The following is a 21,783-nucleotide window of genomic DNA, read 5'->3' on the forward strand; positions in this document are numbered from 1 at the left end:
GAATATTTTTTATTGCCATATTATTCTGTAATAAATATTAATAGAAGTATTCCAAGAGTTTAGATTGATGAGTACTGCAATCTCCAATTTCAATATTGGTTAAAGTATCACGATATCAACCTTTGCAATGAAATCAATTTAAATAATGGAAAAACATACCGATGACGTTGTTTACATGCGTCTGTGGCTATAATAAATTACTTAACATTGCTCTATTTCTGTTCTCTAATCTTTACCTCCAATTGTTTACTTATCTCTCTGGTTTTGCCAACATTTAAGATAAGATAAAATCTATTGATGCCAATATTTAATTTGTGATCTATACTGTACAATTTATTACAGTGCAAAAAGTTTTTTTAAGCAAAATGGATGTCGAAGAAATTCGGCAATTGGCTCGGGATGCCGAGAATGCATTTCTGAAAGCAATGCATCTGAATAAATCAAAAGAAGACGACGAAGATTCAATTTCATCTGTGCTTGACGAATTGGAGAAACTGGAATACTTGGAGACTCACTTTGACTGCTTTGAAGATAATTCAGAAGAGTCTGAAACACCGGAAGTAAATAATAATAATGTCCCTAGTAAAGAAGAAGAAAATCAAAGGATACAAATAGAAGAATACACGAATGAGACATCGTCACGTGGATCGATTTTAGAATATACAGTTGAAGAACCTGACACAACTGATGAATCCGAACAAAGTAGTCCATCATTAAGAGGATCCATATTAGAATATATTGTTGATTCATCGGATACTACTGATGAGTCTGAGCATAGTGGGAGATCTTTACGAGGTTCTATGTTAGAATATATCGTTGAAGAACAAGAACATAATGAACGAAGTGATATGGAGACTAGTAAGGTACCAAGACTATCTATTCAAGAGATAGTTGCCGAAGCAAATTCACAAGGGAAAAGTTCTACGGAAAATAATCAATTGTAAGTTATATAATCTTCTTACACAAAGAGAAACTAATATTATATCTGCCTAGAAATTTTATTGTGGAGGAACTCATCTCAACAGAAATCGAGTACCTCAGAAGTTTATACTTTTTACAACGGGTATGTACTATTTTTTTTTTAATTTAACACATCATTTTAGAAGTTCATTTGTAGAATTTCCTAAAACCGATTAGATGCTTTTTAAAAATGCAAGGAGATGATTACAAGACTGCCGAGAAAATGTATAATTATGCAAAAATCCTCAATCGACTAGGATCACACTTTCTAGATGACTTAGTACAAGTACCAGTGCATCAAATGGGGGATGTTTTTCTAAAGCATAAAACTTTATTTAATATGTATTCTAAAATGAGTGGAATTTGGAATATCTATATGAAATCGATCCGAGATCCATCACCTGCTGAATATGTCAAGGTATATTTGGTGATAAAAGCCAAAATCTATTTGTGATTGTACAATTTTGTTAATTTTTAGAAATTAGAGTTGGACCTGAATGAAGCCATGGGTTTCAGTAGATACATGTTGAAACCAATGCAACGATTGGCCAAATACGAGTTACTCTTGAATCAAATACTCAAGCATATGTCCAACGAGGATGAAATATCCGGAATTGAAGAAGCTGTCCAGTTTATGAAAGATGTCCTGCTTAGATGCAATACAATTGTGGCTTTGGAAAGTATTGAATATCAAAAATATACTGTAGAAGAAACAGGAAATTATATTATGAAATTTGATCTTAACTGGCGTGTAAAACGAAGGAAGAAAAAGCTGGTTTTACCAACCGAATTATTCCTCTTTGAGAAGGTTGTAATTATTGCTGTTTCAGTCGAAGTAAGTTTAAAATTTAGTTGCTTAGACACAATTTAATGAATGAAATCATTTTTATTGATAGGGATGTTTACAATATAGAGATTCCATGTCATTATCGACGTTAACTCGTGTGGATATGCCCGACACATTGAAATTCACATTAGAGGAGCTAGGAAGCACTGCAAAACAACCTCACATAATAAAATTTGAAGCCGCAAATGCTCAAATCAAACAAAAATGTATTGATTCCATTGATGAACTGCTTTGGGCCCAGCTTTTATCTTTGAAACAACAACAACTTGCCTTGTTGCAAGAGAACTAACATAACAATAAAATTAGGACAATAGACAAACAATTTCGTTTTAATTTAATGTATAAATAATTTCAATGAATTTGATTAGCCGCCGCAGGCCTTGCATTTCTTTTGTGCGCCATTGATGATCGCGTCAACGATAAACACCGCCATCAACAAGAATGCAAGCACACTCAAGATAATGAGATTACCATTACTATGTCTTCCTGAACCGTATCCATCATGCCCATAACCATCATCACGGTAACCGTAACGGTCATGATAGGTATCACGATAATCGTTGTGACGAACTTCGTAGTAATTCGTACGTCTTGTTCCTACGAAACACTCGAGCAAGTAGGCAATGCCCACGATACCACCGGAAATAGCTCCGGAGATACAAATGATTAACTCATACATATGATCTTGGAAACTCGTTACAGCATACATGATCATCATGATGAAAACTGGGAAAAAGAAATAAAAGCATGCGCCTATGAAGAGTCCTCCCAGGAGGCGATAGACTGCATGGTGGTCGTACACTGTTGCGCCATACAAGTGATACCAAAATATTGCCAAAACGATAATGACGATCTGAAATGGGAATTTATTTTTGATGTGTAGTATTCGTATTGTGTTATTTGATTACTTACACATTCTATAAACTTAAGGAGAAATCCGATATCTTTGAAAATTTCTTGGCATTTCCCCATGCCAAGGCTGCTTTCATCCAAATTCGTGTAAAACGCAAATAGTTAGAATATGGCGACGTGTGATTTTTAAAAATAATAAATCACGGACAATTTTTCTGTTTGTTGATGTTTTTGTTTTGTTTTGACAATTATGTTTTAATCACCGCTAGCTATGTTTATCATGTTGTTTAAGATGTTAGTTAAGTAGGCAGACATTAACATGATCAATAATTGGCGTCTTTTTTTGCCTTGTTTTGAAGTGATAAAGAAAAAAGAAAATGGCGGATATCAGAATGCAAGAACCAATCATGTAACGATTATTACATACTATTCAGTCAATAAAAACATTCCAGAGGTAGTAAAATGATAATAACCGACTGCAGACACTGTGTATTTTGCTATGATGGTGTTATATTTACTTAGAAATTGTTACGATTTACAGAAAACAAAACTAATTATTGGTGCGATTCTGAGCAGCACCCGAAGTGCCGTAATGTCGAACGAATGCAAATTGCGATTCTGAGTGACCAACGGAGGTCTTTTGGAGGGTTCGGGTAGGCTCAATCTTCCGAGCAGCTTGAGGGTGCCGATAGCCTTTGTTACATGTTATACGCATGCGCTGCTCTCTTGGCGCGGGTGAAACTGCCTTACCGCAGCCCTTCGTTCTCACTCGCACCCGCACTCGCTGTCTGCTGTCTCAGTCTACCTATTCATTGAAATTGGCAAAGTGGAATATTTTGACGAGCCGTGTGCTCAGCAGATGTGAAAAAAGATGAAGATGACAAGCAATAGGGATGTTGACTGTATTCAAATAAAAAGATAATTTTTACCCAAAATGATAGTTTCTATTATGGAATTACTGAAAATCACAATATTTTGCCTTATTTTTACGTAATTTATTAAATATTATAAATATAAAATACAACAAAATCACTCTCAAGTCACGTGACCGCGAACACCAATCAGAGTGCATGACGTCACTTGTTGGACTCGTTGAGGTACTTGCTTGAACACAGACCTCGTGCATGCTGTTTTTAAGCGTTCTTCATTGTTTGGTTAAATTCTACATTTCTGATTTCTGTGTAATTTGCTAGAGATTCGCTTGTTGCTGTCTTTGAAAACGTTTAAAAGAACATTTTTATAATGGAAAGTGGGTTGGTTTATTAAAGCAAATAGTTCAAATTTGCCGAGAATTGACTGTTTTACAGTGGCCAATTTCGCCAGATGGAATATGTGTCGAATTTGTAATAGAAATCAAATGCCCGGCACGAGCAGATACATATAACAATTATGTAAGACATGGAAAACTAACAAAAAAATATTATGCACAAGTGCAACTGCAAATGTTTTTGTCTGGCAAGAAAAAATGTTATTTGAGTGTAGCTGACAGTAACTTCGAAACTACCAAAGAAGTAGATATTCTTTGTGTTAATGTGGACATAGAATATATTCACAATACACTAATAATGCTTTCAGGATTTTATTTAAAAACAGCTTTATTTAAAGACATAATGAGTCTTGTAAATTAATTAAGGCACATGTGATTATAATTACTTCATCGAGTACCCTTAATAGAATATTATTAATACAAGCATGAGGCTTTAAAATATATGTTTTTCTGGAATGCTTGTGTGTTTGCTTATTGTATTGATTAAGCAATAGCAACTTTCTGGTACTCCAATGTAGAACCTTGGCTTTTTCTTAATTTTCCTCATTGTATTATGAATATTTTGCTCCATCTCTTGTTGAATCACTTCTTCATTTAGACTACTACTTCCTGAAGAAGCTTTCACTTGTAAAGAGGATAATCTTGCAGAAGAGGAGTCTGAGTGAGTCACAGACACAGTTGATTGTGTACATAATGATACATCACTATCTGACTGTTAACCAATAAATTTGAGATGAATATTTTGTCAATTTTTCTCAAGTATTTGTTGATAATGAGCCAAATACGTAGCATATAAAAGATTATTTATATTTTTCGACTGTGTTTCTTCCACCATTCTTCGCTCGCCAAGCCATCATTGATTTAGATTTATGTTGATTTGCCTTCCACTTCGTCCCACTCGCTTCGATTTTCACTTCTTCAAAGGGTCACCAAAAGGACAGAAAAAAGGTAGAATCCACCAAAAAACAAACACATTGAAAACGCCGCTGTTGGAAACGTTGGAATTGCTCGAAATATTGGAATCGATCCGAAAGTAGAAAACACGATCGCAATGTATCAATTAGTCGCACGTTTTCCTTTTCCATACAGCACTGTCCTCATCCCTACATTTTCATTTATCGTCAAACATTCCGCATTAATCACGTGCGAAGTGCACTTTTTTTCTTCTCCTATTTTGTCTATGCGATTTATTCAGCTTTCTTCTTAATGTTTGGCCGACACACCAGCAATCTAATTAGTGAACAAAAAAAAACTAAAAAGAAAATGAAATAAATATATTTTAATATATTAAATGTATAATTTTGTTTACTAATTTTCATTTACTAAAAATGTATATAATGGTATTCTAAGCATGAAAATTAGGTTTTTGTACCATATTTTTTGTTCCATTGCTGCTGTTATCTTAAAAATTAAAGAAAAAATAGAGAATTTGTTAATGACTTTTAATTACCACATGTCTACAAAATAGCATTCATCAAATTTCAAAGATAAAATTCCAAATTATTTATTTTTCGTATAAAAGATGCTGTGAAGCCAGCGTGCGCTCTGAAGATGGCGCCGGGTTCAAAGCTGAGAGCAGAAGGACTGATGTGTGGATTTTACGCTGGTTGTAAGGCAGCGGAGAGTCTTAGAGGTGCTCGGAGAAGTGAGGCGATCTTCACTCGATGCTTGCTCGGTAACTACTACTTTATTCATCCAAAAATGTCTAAGTGCAAAACTTTGCGTACATACTTGCCCAAGGGCAGTGACCCTTCGTAATTTGTAATCTTAAGATAGCTTAATTACTATACAGCGATATATATATAATTGTTAGCACAAGGGTCAGTGTGTGACGTGATGGACCCTTGCTCATCTGCGAATGTGTTTACTATCTACTGTATCTACGTAACTACTGTACTTTCTAAACATTAAGTGTGTTGATATACATATTACGATGTTAGTCTTGTGATTGCACTATTGTATAACTTAATTGTATTTATTGTCTAAGTTCCCGGCGACGCACTATCGGCACTAAATAACACACCACACAGAATTCCTAAGAAGTTGGAAAACTTCTGTCGCTTATCTGTTTGCGGTGCAAACAGATGCGAAACAAACTAAAATATACCTATCTGAATCCGCAGTACACAACAACTCTTTAACGACTCAGCAATATGAAGTTACTTCTGGTATTTTTCTTGGGCGCACTTGTGGTAAGCAATCAAAAATAAATTGTTTATTAATATATAATACTTTAAAACAGTTTCAGTATGCCTCTGCTATGCTTGGCCCTGATGTAATTGGCGATTGCCATACGAGTAGAGTGTATGAATTATTAATTGGCCACGATCCTTATGAGAGAAATCATAAACTGTATACAAGAATTAGCATGTGTGTCGAAGCGATTAAGGGCCAACTGACGGAGGTTCAAATTAGCAAACTTGAACAATTTTGCAACACTCTTCGTACTGTAGATGAGGGAAATTGTTGGTATGGTCAAAACTGCATCCGTTTGCTCCGTGATGAAAAGCACGTATTCAGGACAATTAAATCTTCCAAACGAATTCTCAAATCGGCTAAGGCATTAACTCCTGGTTGCAAGGGAATTATAGCTGATATTGAAGATCTGGAATCAATTTGCGATATCATGTTAAAAAAACAACCAGCTGAATGATAAGCGTATAATAAAAAATACCATCGTGTACCAATTTTGTTTAAATTAAATTAAGTATATCCCAATGCAAAAAAAAATTATTTTAAAGAAAAATTAAAATTTTCACACGCATGAAGTATCTGTTTTCTCGAATGTTGATTGTAGTTTTAGGAAGCTATAGCAGTTCCTAGAAAGAAAGAGGCAGCTAAGAAGACACAAGAAAGATCACCCCAGTTGTGCAAGGAGCGCAAGCAAGAAGAAGAAAATTTGGCAAACGGAACGTTAAAATTTTTACTGATTCAAAACACCTCAAAACTATAAACTAAAATTTTATTTGAGAAAATTAAACAAAATTTTAATAAAGAAGTTTAAAATTCACTAGATTTAAATATAATTTAAATATTTCATTTCTATAAAATGATTTGTAACACTTGTGTTATAATATTTTATTGATGAAACGCGCTTCACGCAATACAACAATTTGCTATTGAAATCAAGTGTTATATAAAGGACCGGCACAAGTCAGGTTGGCCGAGCGGTCTAAGGCGCCAGATTTAAGCTCTGGTTCTCGCAAGAGAGCGTGGGTTCGAACCCCACACCTGACAAACCTTTTTCTGTCATTTTTATTAAAATACACAATCATTATCATAAAACTTGTAACTTCAAACAATATTTTTCAGTTTCCATTAACCTTTATCAAGAAAAACAAACTCAATACCATCTAAAAATAAAACTTGGCGTATTTTTCCACAATAAATTTAAGAAATCGAATGACACCAGGTAAGTGTTGGTCTGCTGGCTGTTGATAGCTGGGTAATTGTCGTTTAATGAGCGCGTATGATCGTTAAACGTTTTCGGAGCCACCGGACCACCTTGCCGACGCGTATGACGTCAAATTACCTGTCGCGCAGAGCGAACGTATGTACCTGTAATAATTGCTGATTGTCAGAGCGCGCACACGCCGCTAGTTTGTTTGCGAGCGCGACGCGTGATGTACTTAGTCTTATTAACAAAAAACACAATAATCTACAGTGAGGTTTAGTGATTGTGATACTCTCCCATTGTATTCTCGTTGATAACGTGATAAAATCCAAGATAACAGAGTAACGATACACTCCGCACGTAATAACGGATATTAACGACATTTGTTTTTCGTGTTTGCGACGTATTGCGATTGTTTCAATAGTTTTCAGCCAGTTGAATCAATAAAATGGCTCAGATAATTTGGTTTATCTATGTGTTACAAGCTGTGCTCATTCTTCCATCATCAGGTAACTAACATTAAATAATTTTAAGTCCTATGAATCACTTTTAACTTTTAACATTAAAGATATGAATATGAGTTGTAGAAATCAAATTCCCAAAATCCGCGTGCGTCACTTTTGCTATTATTCAAATGCACGCTCGTAAAAATGTCTCGCATGAATGGAAATTAATGCTTGTAATTATTTTGAATCTAATTAATCGTTTGACATACTTGCACGCGTTCTAGTACTTACCATTTGTGTTTAGCTCTCATTAACCTTGCGCGTGTATTAAACTTAAACCAGTTTTTGCAGCTGAAATTCCATCCACGCTTGCTGCATCGATCACAACAATTTCCACTGATAAGAAAATTGACGGTTTACTCGATACAACCACATTGAGCAATCCAGAAATTGAAAACACGCAACAAACGGAAAATAAGTCACAAAATGACACAAACGCTGATAAAGTGGTGAAACCAGTTGGTGACAATGCAACTTATGATGATGATACACCCAGTATAAACACTATTAATAAATTAAATGCGACTTTATTGCAAAACAATCAAGCAATCAACGAAAATGTTGCAAATCAGAATGAAACTGCTTCTGAACAAGACGATTTGAATCAAAAGGAACCTCAAGAAGATTTGGATCTGGCTCGAGCTGTTTTTAAAAATGAAACGTTTGGACTTCCGGAGAATTCGGATATAACTTCGGTAGTGAATGAAGATGATGTAAGCGAAATACAGACAGGAAACAATGAAGATGAACGTGAAGCCAATTCTAGTTCATTAATAGGAAAGGATTATATTATAGATGATGGACCGTTGGTAATACAAAATGGCGGCATCACCAGTCAGATTCCTGTGATTGTTGCGAGTATTTTTGTTATTTTGTGCGTTGTGGGATATACGGCAATGCTAATGTGGAGGAGATATTTAGAGTATGTTGATGAAATGTGTTTGGGATAATAATATTATTAATAATAATTATTATGTGTTTATTTTAGACGGAAATATGGCAACAGGGAAATGTTGATCAATGAAGAGTTTGATCCAAGTGATATGCGGCATTTTTCTGTAAGTATTTTGATTTTATAGGTTTTCTCTGATGTTTTTTTAATGTTTTAATTTACATTTTAGATATAAATTCATCAGACAATGACGATCAGAACTAGTCATTACTGGTCAAACTCTCAAGACACGTTCCTCTACGTATCATTACGAATCATTACGTAAATTGGAGATGGGAATACTAAGAATACTGTGATATACAAGAATTAATAAACGCAAAAGTTTAAAATATAATGAGTTACTTATACATTTTACCCGTAAAACCTTTATGATCTTTACAAATTGATTTTAACTTATTTTATATAAGTTAAAACAAAAGTTTTTAAGTTTCACATATTTAATCAAATACCTGCAACAAGTATTTAACAATTTAGTTAATATAATAAATTTTAATCAATTAAAAGTCGCACGAACAGTTTCCGCAAAGAAAACAGTTACTAACATTAACTATAACTCTTTAATTATTATTTAAAAAAATCTAATATCGCAATATTCCTAACCTTTTAAACGATAATTATTCTTAAACTTAAAAAATTATAAAAAAAAGACACTAGTATTAATAATACATAATAGAATTACAGACTTACCTTGTTTGTAATTAGTAATTAGCTATTCCATTTTCCGAGGTAATGGAAAACAGAGAGCAAACTAAACAAGGCACCACAAGCATGCACAAGTGAAAACAAAAACAAAACAAAAACAATCCACAGACAAGAGTTTTACTTCATATCTTGACGCTGAGATGGCGCTGCATGTACCAAATCTGTTCATATACAAGAATTTACTGAACATCTTCATTTCATACAAAGACAGTTTATACAAATATTACATTCAAATAAAATTATGCTCGACCATATGTAGGGTAAGTTTTCGCATCCAATCCGCACATTCAGAATGCCACTTTTCTACCCCGAATGCTTTACTGGTATCCATACCATTACTGACAACATCTTTGACATCAATAATATCTTCGTTTTGCCTCATGCTCATTGGAATACCGATCAACCCACGAAGAAAACCATATTTTGCATAAGCAAATATTTCTTCCAGAAACATTGAATAACTATAAACCTCTTCAATGTTTAAACCTAATAATTTACTGTGACTCTTTAAACTGTCGTAATAATGCTGTAAATATTCGTCTAGTTTTGGATATTCTTCCGGTTTACCGTTGACGTAGAAGATGAAAGAAAAATCCACTGCTGGAGAAACAACCCAAACGTATTGGAAGTCCAGGAAACAAATTGAATCTAAAGTGTTGTTCTAAAACATTTTACATGTTAAATATTGGTTAAAATTGTTTTAAAAGTAGTTAACTTACATTATATCTAAATAACATATTGTTACTCCAACAATCCATATGTGAAACAACTCCAAATGGTCCTTGGTACTCCAAAAAACCTTCGCAATATTCCTCTAAATGATCTTCAATGTATTCCAATTTCTTTAGAATCTTCACATCTTCTTCAGCTTGAAACAACTCTTTTGTTTGTTTTAATGTAGCTCTGTACCAGCTGTTTGTCTCGTCATTCAAATTACAGTTCTTTCCACCATGTATATCCTTCAATCCTTTTACTAAACTCTCATATAGTTCACAGTTTTTAAACTTCAAAGCAAAAGAAAACGCATGTAGCTTGCCGAATTCTCCAAGAACAAATTTAACGTGTTTTTCATCTAAAAACAGTGTTTTATCCCTCATTCCATAGCCAAATTGACGTACATCTTCAAGTACTAATACTTCTTTAAATGGTGTGGTAACAGCTGTGATAAATTTTGGCATTTTTGGCACTTTTTCTGCTTCTAATTTATAAAACTCTGGCAGTATTGTAGCATAAAAGTAAATTTCACTCAGGTATAACTCTCTTACACCCATTAACTCTCTGTGGGTTATATCTTCCGGTGCACATTTTACAATTAATTCCTGTGTTTCTGTATTGTTGTTTGAATTTGATTTTGAGATGTTGTTGATTGTAACTTTATGAATGTAACTTACATATCCATCGGTTTTCTTACATCCAGGGAGATTTTAATTTCGGCATTTTGTGATAATATTTCTGGATAATTTTTGAGTAGAATTTCGACTTGCTCTTTGGTCAAATGCATCTTATCAACTGGTTGTAACAAGTTGTTGAGAAGTATGTTCGTGTTAAAGTTTATAGCTCAATAGATGACTTAACATATGACTTAATATATGTAAATAAATTGTGCTGATAAGAGTTGTTTTCATTTAGTTAATGATAATTACATGCCAAATAAAGATTTTGTTTCTTATCAACAACGAAATGTCTAAGAAAGAAATAATTCCATTCAAGATTAATTTATTAAATATTTATTAGGAGATAAAAATATCAAATAGGAGATTTGAGGTTATGTTACATTGTCACTCACATAACCTAATAAACAAGGTAAATGTATTGTTTATTATCTATAAATATAACTATATTTGATCTCTATACTAATTTTTTCAATTATTTAACACCCATAAAGCCATTTTTATTATTTTAATAGTTATTCTGCTATTTGGAGCGAAAACAAATCAAAAAAATCATAGATCATCAAAATCTGTCTAACCATTCTTGAGCTATAAATGCTTTAACTAACACAACTTTATTTCTTATTGATTTAAAATAGATTACAACAGATTTTCTGCTTCTGCATGTTCAATCAACACTTTAATACGTTCAATAGTCTTCAAATTCCATTTATCGATATAAAAAGAAGCACCAACATTATTCTGATCGTGTGTTTTGACATCTTCATCATCCTGTGTATTCAACGAAATACCCATGACAGCCTTAAGTATACCATACTTAGCATAATCCTTCCAATCATCCATAAACATCTCCCATGAATACATTTCTTCCACACAACAATTCAAGGCTTTTCCATGTGTGACAAGACTATCATAATATATTCTCAACATCTGCAACCAGTTCTTCATCGTCTCAACGGAAGCATTTATATACAAAAAGCAAGAGATGTCCAAAACAGGAGATGCTTTCGTGGCCGTCTGAAAGTCGATCAAAATAACATCCTCAACACCTTCTGAATCAGTTGATTGTTTAAACAGGAAGTTATTGCACCAAGGATCCATATGTACAATGACACTCGGATATTTATCACTTGGTTTGAGTAATGTCTTCATCACAGATTCAAAATTATCGTGTAAATTCTTCAATTTTTTACTTGTAGAAATATTACTGGATTCAAACAATGTGTAGGCTTTTTGTAATGCATCCTGAAACCATTTGACAACTTCCCCAGTAAAAACTTCACTTTGATCTACGCCATTGTCTAATTCCTTCCAAGTTTTAGCATTTTCTGTTTGAAGAGCAAAGCTTAACGCGTGAAACTTTCCGAATTCTTGAAGAACAATCTTCATACATTCTTCACTGAAACAGTATTTCCTGTTTAACATTTTGTAACCTTTCGAGGCGAGGTCTTCCATGATTATAACCTCCTGACATTGTTCTTTGACAGCTTTGAAGAATTTCGGCACCAAAACAAAAGGTTTTTCAGTGTATTTCAATTGAAGTTGATTGAAAAGTGGTACGATTGTATCATAAAAATGTATTTCACTTTTGTAGAGAAGTTGCACAAGTTTGCGAAATTCAGCGTCCGTCGGTGCCACTTTGATTAACAAATTTAATTGCTGATTTGTTGACTTTTTTGTGATAGAAACACGAAGAATTTGACTCATTAATCCATCCGCGATTTCGACATTCGCGTTTTTTATTGATACAATACCATCAGTTATGTTTTCTGCTTCAAGAACACTTTTTATTAAAACTTGGACTTTATTATCTTCCATAGTTATAGTTATTAATATAAATTAACGTAGTTTATGTTAAAAATGTAATTTAAAGTAATAAATATTTAGTTATTACAACTTTCTGTAGTTAGAGTTGTGAAACATGAACTCGTGCTGAACTCGGCAACGAACTGAGTCATTATCTAATCTCCCGTCATGTTCGTAATGTTGTTAATGAACCGGCGTCAAGGTTATAGTACATAATACAAATCCACGAGCTACATACCAGTAATAATTGTACGAAACAAAATAAAAGTTTTAATGAAGTTTAAATTATTTTAAGACTAAAAATTGAAAAATGCGCCATCTGTATTCGAATTAGGTAACTACAGTAGAATCCGTTTATTATGACTCCGCTTATATTGACCAACCGGTTATTATGACGTACCTACACTACCAAGTTTGGTTTTCATATAAAATTCTGTATAAAAAAAGTCGGATATAATGACATCGCTTACAGTGACATGTCGCTTATTATGACCCATTTTTAACAGATTATGTCCGGTTATATTGACCAACATGATTCTTTACACCTCCGGTAATGTTCGTTGATACCCGACGACGTTCGACACGTGGCGAACTTTTTATATTTATTGCTACATTTCTTTTATGATTGTCAAATTACTTTTATGTATTTACTATCGGAAAGACCAAATGCTTAAATAATAAATATAAGCATTCGGGCAGCAGTACCTTGACCACGACTTAATCCGTATTTTCCATTAATCCGAATTTGGCGTGGGTCATTCGACAATCTCAATGCTTTTTAAAAAACAAGAACCGCATTAAGCAATCGTTCAATTCAAATGTTTTGAAACCGAAGAGGCTTCGAAAATCACAAGAAAATTAATTAAATGAAAAAACAAAAGCAGACAAAAATTACAGATTACTTGAAGTAAAAAATACACTTGTATGTGTTATAATGTGCTGATTATGTGCAATTTTGATTTTGATTTAATATGTATGTATATGTACATATTTACATAAAAAAGGGATTTCATTTCACAAAACGCTTTGTATGACGTCCGCTTATTATGACGTGTTTGTCAATTCCCTTCGATGTCATTATAACCGGACTCTACTGTATATTAATTAATAAATATCCAAAGTTTATTTTACACTCTTTCAGATAAATTTTTGCAATAAAAAGTAGCCTATTTGCTTTTCTATGACAAAAACTATTTTTATACCAAAATTTATAAAAATATCTTCAGTAGTTTTTACTTGAAAGCGTAACAAACAAACAAACAAACAACCTCTCATTAGCATTTACAATATAACCTATAAATTATATGATAAAGTAAGAGTGGCTGAGTGAAATAAATCTCTTTCCACGTGATTTCTCCTCCATTGAAGCGTAAATCACGACGGCATTGACACAAATGTCGAAGCATCACTTGACCATCGAATGTCAGACGGGTCATGTGTCCATGATGCCCATGTCCGCATCAATGAATCTTTCCTTCAGCTGCTCCAAGACACCAAATAAAACACAACGCAAAGCCTTGCGGTGTTACTTTTCTGCTTTTGCGTCTCTCGACTCGTTAAGAAAGTTCACATTGCGCGTGTGAGGTCACGTGCTGCATCTGGAGCAAGTGGAGCTTACCGCTTACGTCTAACATCAACAAAAAAGAATCATGAAGTCATTTATTATCAACGCCTGCATCGCTTGCATCTGCTCTATCATCAGATGCGATTGATGCGTGTGTATAATGTCATGCCCAAAGTTTACCATCCATAAGTCAGTGGAGTACATTGTGGTTTTACTTCGGGTTTTTGTTTGCCTTCGAGGAGGAGCGCAAAGAGCAAAAAGAGCAAACGATGACGCAGGCGATTCTGCAGCTGTGGGAATTGTGTCAATGTCGAGACGTTAAGCGTCTCTTGCTGTGTCAATGTTGTTAATGTTGTCGATATTGATATTATTATATAAAAAATATCATGAGATTTTTGGCGCCGTGAAGTTGAAGTTGATATGCAAATTAATTTACGCCTCACACGGCTATAATTTGCACTTGTAGTGTGACATTATATAAAAATTGCGTCTAGATCATATTTAGGCCATTGTGGATTTACATTTAAACTAATAAATTACTCAAATACTAGATTTGCAAAATATTAACCTGTTTCGGCGACGAATTTAAAACTTTTCTTTGTGTAAATCCATTTAATACGTAATTCAATCCGTAAAGTTTAATCCATACGACTTTGACACTAATATTCTTCCAAATTAAATATTAATACACGTTTTAATCAGTTTATTATGTAAACAATTTGATTTACATAAAATATTACGTTTAAATTTTTGTTAAAAAATATTTTTTGGTAATTTTAAAGAAAAAAATTAAAAACTGGGGTTTAAACATTATTTATTCAAAATAATTTCATGATACACGTAAATATTAGTTGACATTTCAATATTTTTATAGTTTTATGATAATAATATTTAATTTCTGATTCCCAAATACATTTACAATCGAATTTATTTTTAGTTTACTTCAATGTGATTCATGAAATTTAATTTTTCTGAAATTTTGCTTCATTTTTATTTTTATTTCCTAATTTATTTTGTTAAATAATTAATAATGATAAAGTACAATATATCACCGTCTCGCAAGCGTTATCTTACCGCAGATTCATTTACATTTTACATTTTACATCATTAGATATTAAAATTTACTAAAATATTCGTTTGAAAATACAACTTTTCTTCTTACTTCTCTCACACATTACATCGTTCTTTAAACACATTGCAATTGCAAACAAAAAAAAAAAAAATTTAATTTTATTGTTTCTACATAATTATTATATTATTACATTATGTGAAACTATTTCTGACATCGCTACAGTGTGTTTATTATAAAATTAGCCGTAAATTAATTTCTACGCACATATAAACTAAATAATCATTACTTTCATGTTCAAGTACCTATATTGTGCTAGAATAAATATGTTTCTTATGAAAAATTATAGTTTCGGTTGATTTCTGCCTTCAGTTGCCGAGTTTTAGATACTTTCGATATTTTCGAATTCTGCATCGTCCATTTTGAGGTCGTACCTACATTGAAACATGTATTAGGTACACTGACTTAGGATTATGATTATTATTTGTTATTCTGTTATCTTATCGAACAAATATGTATTGTTTTATCTGTTTATATGTATGTTGCTGACCGAAACACCCTGTAGGTCGGTATTATATATAAAAACGCTCGATTTACAAATAGCTTTACAATGCCATCAAAATCTATCAAAATCAATTGTAGCGTGCAAACTTTCACATCCTCAAACTCTTAACATGCTTTAAGTTACGTGTAATTTATCACACTTCAAGTTCATGCCAGTAAAATCTTTGTTAAGCTTTCAGTTCACGAAAACTTTATTATATCTATAAATAAATGCTTAGGTTTAAAACGTTTAAGAATTTTTTTTTTAAATTTCAGCTTATTATCTGAAACCACATGTTGTGAGATAAATTGTCTCCACAAGTGCGCGTTTATTAACGAATTTAAGCAGATGAACCTTGACATTTCTTCGCGTACACCGCGCACAATGTGTAGCCTTCATGTGGTTGTTGTTGTTGTGGTTTTGGGCTCTTAAAGCTCGGATTTTAAGCCGAATTGCAGCGTGAAAAACTCGCGCGCGCGAACAATACGTGATGCAAAAAAGCGTTGATGCGCGTCTGGCGTTGAGAAATGCGAGCTTATTATATAATTCATTTGCAGCGTGATGGCCGTTGAATATTATTATAAAACAACTCATTTGTAATACGTCTGATACGGACAGATACATTCAGTGAATTTATTTTCAACCGCTATTGTTTTTATTACTTGCGTGCAAGCTATTTGAAAGGATTAAGCTTGTTTTGTGATCAAATACAGAAATTCCACTTTGTTAATGAATATTAAACGGTTTGTACACAACCAACATTACATATTTATGTAACAAATCTTTAAAATTTTAAAATTGATGACATTTGTTTGGTTATTGTGTAATGTTGGTTGCCTACATGGTGCTCAGAGTTCATTACTAAAGTTGAAGCTTAGGAGGTTAATATATTAAAAGTTACACTGCCAAATTTGCAAATTTTGTAATAACAATCTAGATTATATTTAAAATTGGTATTTACCATTTTAGGGCAGTACTGGGTTAATTTAATGGATTTCTATGCATTGGTCACAATAATATTGGTATTTCAATATATAACAATAAATATTATTCAATCTGTCACACTAGAAATTTCATTTATAACTAACAATCATTTATATTTAACTCCCTTTGTTATAGTGCGGCAGCAGTGACATCTATATACTTATTAATCAATTATTATCATAAATAACCTCAATTTTAAACTTTTTAAACTTTCAATTTTTTTTTCATTTCAAAAATAATATTAAAAAAGCAATAAAATGATTGTTTAAATGCTATTAATACGTATGGTATAATAGGCAGCATTGTTATTAGTGGAGGAAGTTATTGTTCACCTCATAAACATAAAATGAATGAGTTAAAATCTACGACGATAATTATCCGATTTAATTTTAAACCCTGTTGAATGGTTTTATTCAAATAAAATTTTAATTTTAATTTTAATAAAAATTTATATTAATATTTATATACAATCAATATTAAGAAGACTTAAGTAAGACACGCATGTGAGTGATGCTTATTCTTGATCGTAACCTCAATCCATCAATAAAAACCTAACCTAATATCATTCCTGTCCATTCACTCAAGCAAATTTTGGAAACCGTTTCAACAAACACTTCAAAACGTCAACATTATAACACCTTTCCTAAGTCTTACGTTATTTGTGAAAATATTTGAATAACTAAAAAGCATATTTGGTTCTTATTCTAACTGTAAGTACCCTTTTGTTTCTTTTAATATTATCGATTAATATTGATTATTATTTGCTATGCATTGATATCATCTAAACATTTAAACATCAAAACACTTTTGCGTTATTAACCAGCAATGTGCGCGCAACTATAACTTAATTCTTTTACATGCTCAACAATCATTTATCTAACTTGTTAAAGCTTCTTTTTACCACTTGAAATGTGAATGTAAACCAATCAGAATAACTATTTTCTTTGGTTATTAATTTATTTTATTTTCTCGTTTTCTGCCTCGAGTATGTTTTGTGTGTGCAAAATTCCAGTTAGAAAATATCTTCGTTGCAATTCTTATCAAATTCAAATCAATCAAAAATTCAAGTTTTTCAACCTACAATTATCAATATTTTATTTATTTATTTAATATTATTAATATATCTAGTACTTATTATGTTATTATAATCAACAATTATTGTTTCCTCGAAAGTGGGACTCCTCAAACATCAAAGTGACAAAATGTTGGGTTGTTTGTGACCAGATTCGGCCAAAACTCGTCGAAATCCGCGCCTTGACTAGACACGCATTGATTTGGACAAACAATGACTCTGTGTCTCAGAGGAAAAACCAAGCCACGTTCAAGTGGCACCCACCAACACGAGTTTAAACCCCGGTGTTGTTGTAAATGTACGACACGGCGTGGTCGTTCATCGGCGCAAGTTTCCTCGTCGATGAATTATTGTTGTAGAAGTGCGACGATTTGCGCATGCTCGTCGACGAGGACATCATGGCGACTGTTTCGTAGTACCGCAACCTGCCGCAGCAGCGCCGCGACTTAATAATCGCCATGAATCCACGCCGATACTTTTTATTGAAGAATGCGTACAGAATCGGATTGATACAGCTGTTAGAAGCGCCCAACCATTGCGCGATAGGTGTCGCCACCTGCAAAACCTCTTCCTCCCAGGAGGAAACCTCTCCGCCGAGTTTAATTCGCGCGAAGATCACGTACAGCGGCAGCCATGAGAGGACGAAGAGAATCACCACTGCGACGAGCATTTTTACAACCTTGACTTTACTCTTCTGCTGCATACGCTCCATTTGCGCGTCCTTGGTATCAGTTGGGATGTGCCGGCGCCACACCTTGATCCAGATGAGCACGTAGCAGAGGGTAATGAGGATCATCGGCAGGATGTAGCAGAAGACCATGTTGGCGATGAGGAAATACAGCGCGCCGTTGAGCGCATCCGGCCACACCTCCAAACACAGCTGGATATCAGGAGCTTCTTTGAAGATCGTCACCAAGTCGAAAAAGATCGCCCAGGGGAGCGTGGTCGACAGGGCGATGAACCAGATGAAGAGGATCATGAATCGTGCACGACGTTTTGTGATTTGGCATTTGAGCGGCCACCAGATGGCCAGGAATCTGGAATTTTAAATAGAAAAGTTTTATGAGTATCATAAACTTCGTATCTTAATACTTAAAAACTTTTAATAGTTTAAGATAGATCAATCATCTGCAATTTCAAAAGAGACAACCAAGTTTCTTTGATAAAAATATAAATTATGGCTAATAAAATAAATCCGCCATTTTACTAGCGCACATTTTTGGCATTTCCTAAAAAGAACAAACGAATTTTATTCTTTGAACATTAATTTTTGCTTTGTTGGATTTTTTCATGTGATGTTTCCGTTTTATAATTATTTCGATCGTAAATATCAACCCGGATGGAAAACCAAAGTACGAGTATGAAATGAATACATGATATGCACAATCACAAAGAACGCAAAGGGCCAAGGCCTACGAGAAGTCGTAAGTCATGCGCGGGCCGAACGACGCTGAAAATTATAGACTCTGGTTGACATTACAGGGTCTGATTGTGGCTGTGCTTTTGCGGTGTTATTATTTTTTTGCGCGACCGCGGCGAGCTTCCGGCTTGTACGCGCTTGTACGACCTGCTCCTGACCCGATTTTGGGCACTGTTACACATTAATACCTTCGCACGTCCTCGACGACGACGATTTGCACACCAACAGCCAGGGAAAAACGCAATAACGATTGTAAATCACTTTTTATGTGACTTGCACTCGCTTAAATCATCCTCATCAAGGAAACGTCAAAGTAATATCTACCAGAAATTCAAACAAACAAACAAAAACGGGTTGTGATCATTCATTCTGGGCATTAAAGATTATCATTTTTCATTCTATTTGAATGTTTGAATCTATAATATAAAAACGAATCGGAAAGTCTGTTGGTAAGCGCATAACTCAACAACGTCTGGACCAATTTGGCCAATTCTTTTTTTAAATGTTTGTTAAAGTCCAAGGATGGTTTTTACGGCGAGAAACATTCGAATAATTACCGAGAAAACCCTAAAGACAGTAATTTTCTGTAGGATAAAAGTTGGCATTGAGATTCAATCATAGTTATAGTTAAATAGTTGAATCCGAGATGGCGCGTTGAAGTGCATTATTAGCAATTCTTTATATAATTAATTTCTTTAAAATAAACTTGCGAATCTTATTGATAGAATTGACCCATACTATGTCTAAAACACGAGAGTTGAAACGAATTACATTTTTATTAAACACTACCGGAGAAAAGCTAGTAATTTATATAGATTATACATTGTGTATATTGGGTTGCATAAGTCATTTTAGACTAATTCTAACATATTCCCTTTTTAATTGAAATGGGTTGGCCAATGTGTAATTTTATTGTTGTTTAGTTCTTGTCCACGTCTGCCTTGTTGTTGCAGTGTTTGTTATGTTCTTGGAACGTGTGCCTAACTTGCGCGAAACTAACGCCGTACATGCTAATTAGCGGTTGCAAACTCTGCCCACTGACACGTTTCACCTGCTTATTTGCGTTTGTAATTATTTAATTAATAGTTGTGCACTTTTATGCAAACTATATTCTCAACTCGTGCGATGGCCATGAATGCGCATCAAGGTGAAAACTTTAAACATCATTCCGTTACATGTTAATAAAATAAATTAATTAATTTATTTCTATCTAAAAATATATTTAAATCATGGGAGATGTTTAAATTTGAGTTTAAATCGTGTTTAAACTGTTTGAAAGTTCAAGGAAACGCATAAAATGATGAAATTCGATTGAAATTTAAAGGATTCTGATTAAAACAAACAACAAGTTACAAGGTGTAGCATTAAAACAAAGTGATTTAAATAATTTGCATCTGATTACTTTGAGAGAATAGAATAATTTAGTAATTTAATTAATTTAATCCAAGATTATATTATTACTGAAAGATTTACTGGGTTGTGATGCGTCACGTAGGTGTTTTATTCCGACAGTTAGTTAGCACTTGTGTTTTCTCATCGGAAGAGTCCCGCTAACGAAGTTGCGAGCATGCGAAAAACCGACGAGAATCCCCACGGCCGCCATCATCAGGTTAATTTCCCCAATTGGCGAATTTGCCAAACAGCCAAATGGATTTGCGCCAATGTCGCAGCGTCCGACTAATTCAATGCCAAGTTCGTTTCGCTGCTCACGCTGCTCTTTTCTTTCTGCCGCCTGTCGTCCTGTCGTGCTGCGACATCAGGACGAGAGCGCCGGCTTGAACTTGAACCGCTCGTTGAACCCTGCGCCAAACGCGGCCTCCGATCGAGTGTGTGACAAGAAGGGAGAATTAAAATAGGAAAAAAATGAAAACGTGCCAGCCGACCAAAGTCAAGTTTATTTATTGATGAGATTATGAAATTACGGGGTTTGCTGCAGGACGTTTTAGATTTTAAAAGCTTTTCGATAGATTTTACCGGAGGGCAAAGCTTTTAGTAATCATCGAAGGGAAAATTTGGTTTAAATTTACGACTTATTAATTAAGTAAAAGTATATCACTTAGGAAAGGACTTATTTTAGTTCATTATATTTATTTTTATTTAGTATTAGATTTTGCCTGAAACTTCGTCAACGTAGATTTTAATAAAAAGAAATTAATCTTCTTATGTTCTGCTTTCTTATAATATGTGTAAGTCGACTCAATACGTCAATAAAATTCTAAATTTTATTTAAAAGAAATGAGAAATGCCAATAATGCACTTTAACGCCATCTAGATTCAAATTATATAACTATAACTTTGAATAAATCTTCATACTAACTTTCAACCATTATTTAACCCCTTCAAATGATATTTTTTCAACAAAAAATAGCCTATTTTATTCTCCTAGGTCTAAACTATCTCTATACCCAAATTTATCAAATTTGGTTCAATGGTTTTATGTAAAACCGTAACAA

At 33.6% G+C, this 21,783-nt stretch overlaps 5 protein-coding genes, 2 long non-coding RNA genes and 1 other non-coding gene across 10 annotated transcripts in view; 4 read left to right on the plus strand and 4 right to left on the minus strand.

Moving 5' to 3' along the window:
* The first annotated feature begins 134 nt into the window (after positions 1-134).
* On the plus strand, positions 135-2,129 carry LOC135790303 (kalirin-like). The gene is made up of 5 exons (XM_065300491.1): positions 135-940; positions 994-1,063; positions 1,118-1,378; positions 1,439-1,795; positions 1,857-2,129. Exons 1-5 carry the CDS (start codon positions 366-368, stop codon positions 2,094-2,096), a joined length of 1,503 nt encoding a protein of 500 aa, XP_065156563.1. The 5' UTR covers positions 135-365; the 3' UTR covers positions 2,097-2,129.
* LOC135790307 (uncharacterized) lies at positions 2,121-3,017 on the minus strand. The gene is made up of 2 exons (XR_010547725.1): positions 2,720-3,017; positions 2,121-2,660 (listed from the first exon to the last, which is right to left on the minus strand). It is a non-coding gene; the product is annotated as an uncharacterized lncRNA (long non-coding RNA).
* A 2,349-nt stretch (positions 3,018-5,366) lies between these two features.
* Positions 5,367-6,613, plus strand: LOC135791055 (uncharacterized). Its single transcript, XR_010547908.1, has 2 exons — positions 5,367-6,118; positions 6,169-6,613. It is a non-coding gene; the product is annotated as an uncharacterized lncRNA (long non-coding RNA).
* Positions 6,614-7,079: 466 nt separating this feature from the next.
* TRNAL-UAA (transfer RNA leucine (anticodon UAA)) lies at positions 7,080-7,163 on the plus strand. The gene has a single exon. It is a non-coding gene; the product is annotated as a tRNA-Leu (tRNA).
* A 319-nt stretch (positions 7,164-7,482) lies between these two features.
* On the plus strand, positions 7,483-9,112 carry LOC135790958 (uncharacterized). Of its 2 annotated transcripts, none has more exons than XM_065301263.1 (4): positions 7,483-7,829; positions 8,118-8,748; positions 8,815-8,884; positions 8,948-9,112. In XM_065301263.1, exons 1-4 carry the CDS (start codon positions 7,769-7,771, stop codon positions 8,951-8,953), a joined length of 768 nt encoding a protein of 255 aa, XP_065157335.1. In that variant the 5' UTR covers positions 7,483-7,768; the 3' UTR covers positions 8,954-9,112. The 2 variants fall into 2 exon arrangements, with proteins under 2 accessions (XP_065157335.1, XP_065157334.1); XM_065301262.1 differs by having other exon boundaries at positions 7,484-7,829; positions 8,109-8,748.
* Positions 9,113-9,644: 532 nt separating this feature from the next.
* Positions 9,645-11,055, minus strand: LOC135790798 (uncharacterized). 2 transcript variants are annotated; one of them, XM_065301075.1, is made up of 3 exons: positions 10,872-11,055; positions 10,200-10,807; positions 9,645-10,141 (listed from the first exon to the last, which is right to left on the minus strand). In XM_065301075.1, the coding sequence occupies exons 2-3, from the start codon at positions 10,749-10,751 to the stop codon at positions 9,710-9,712; spliced, it is 984 nt and encodes a 327-aa protein (XP_065157147.1). In that variant the 5' UTR covers positions 10,752-10,807; positions 10,872-11,055; the 3' UTR covers positions 9,645-9,709. The 2 variants fall into 2 exon arrangements, with proteins under 2 accessions (XP_065157147.1, XP_065157146.1); XM_065301074.1 differs by having other exon boundaries at positions 10,200-11,055.
* Positions 11,056-11,191: 136 nt separating this feature from the next.
* LOC135790797 (uncharacterized) lies at positions 11,192-12,840 on the minus strand. The gene has a single exon (XM_065301073.1). It carries the CDS (start codon positions 12,687-12,689, stop codon positions 11,511-11,513), a length of 1,179 nt encoding a protein of 392 aa, XP_065157145.1. The 5' UTR covers positions 12,690-12,840; the 3' UTR covers positions 11,192-11,510.
* Positions 12,841-15,038: 2,198 nt separating this feature from the next.
* Positions 15,039-21,783, minus strand: part of SIFaR (SIFamide receptor) — a 35,483-nt gene continuing 28,738 nt past the window's right edge. Inside the window, exon 3 of the mRNA XM_065301340.1 lies at positions 15,039-18,947. Coding sequence (XP_065157412.1) covers positions 18,185-18,947 — 763 coding nt within the window. The 3' untranslated portion in view covers positions 15,039-18,184. The remainder of the gene's footprint in view (positions 18,948-21,783) is intronic.

The sequence above is a fragment of the Atheta coriaria genome, unplaced genomic scaffold, assembly GCF_025399875.1.
Source record: "Atheta coriaria isolate IRGN ID8LTWV9N9 unplaced genomic scaffold, Caltech_Dcor_3.1 hic_scaffold_4_pilon, whole genome shotgun sequence".
NCBI classification, from domain to species: Eukaryota; Metazoa; Arthropoda; class Insecta; order Coleoptera; family Staphylinidae; genus Dalotia; species Dalotia coriaria.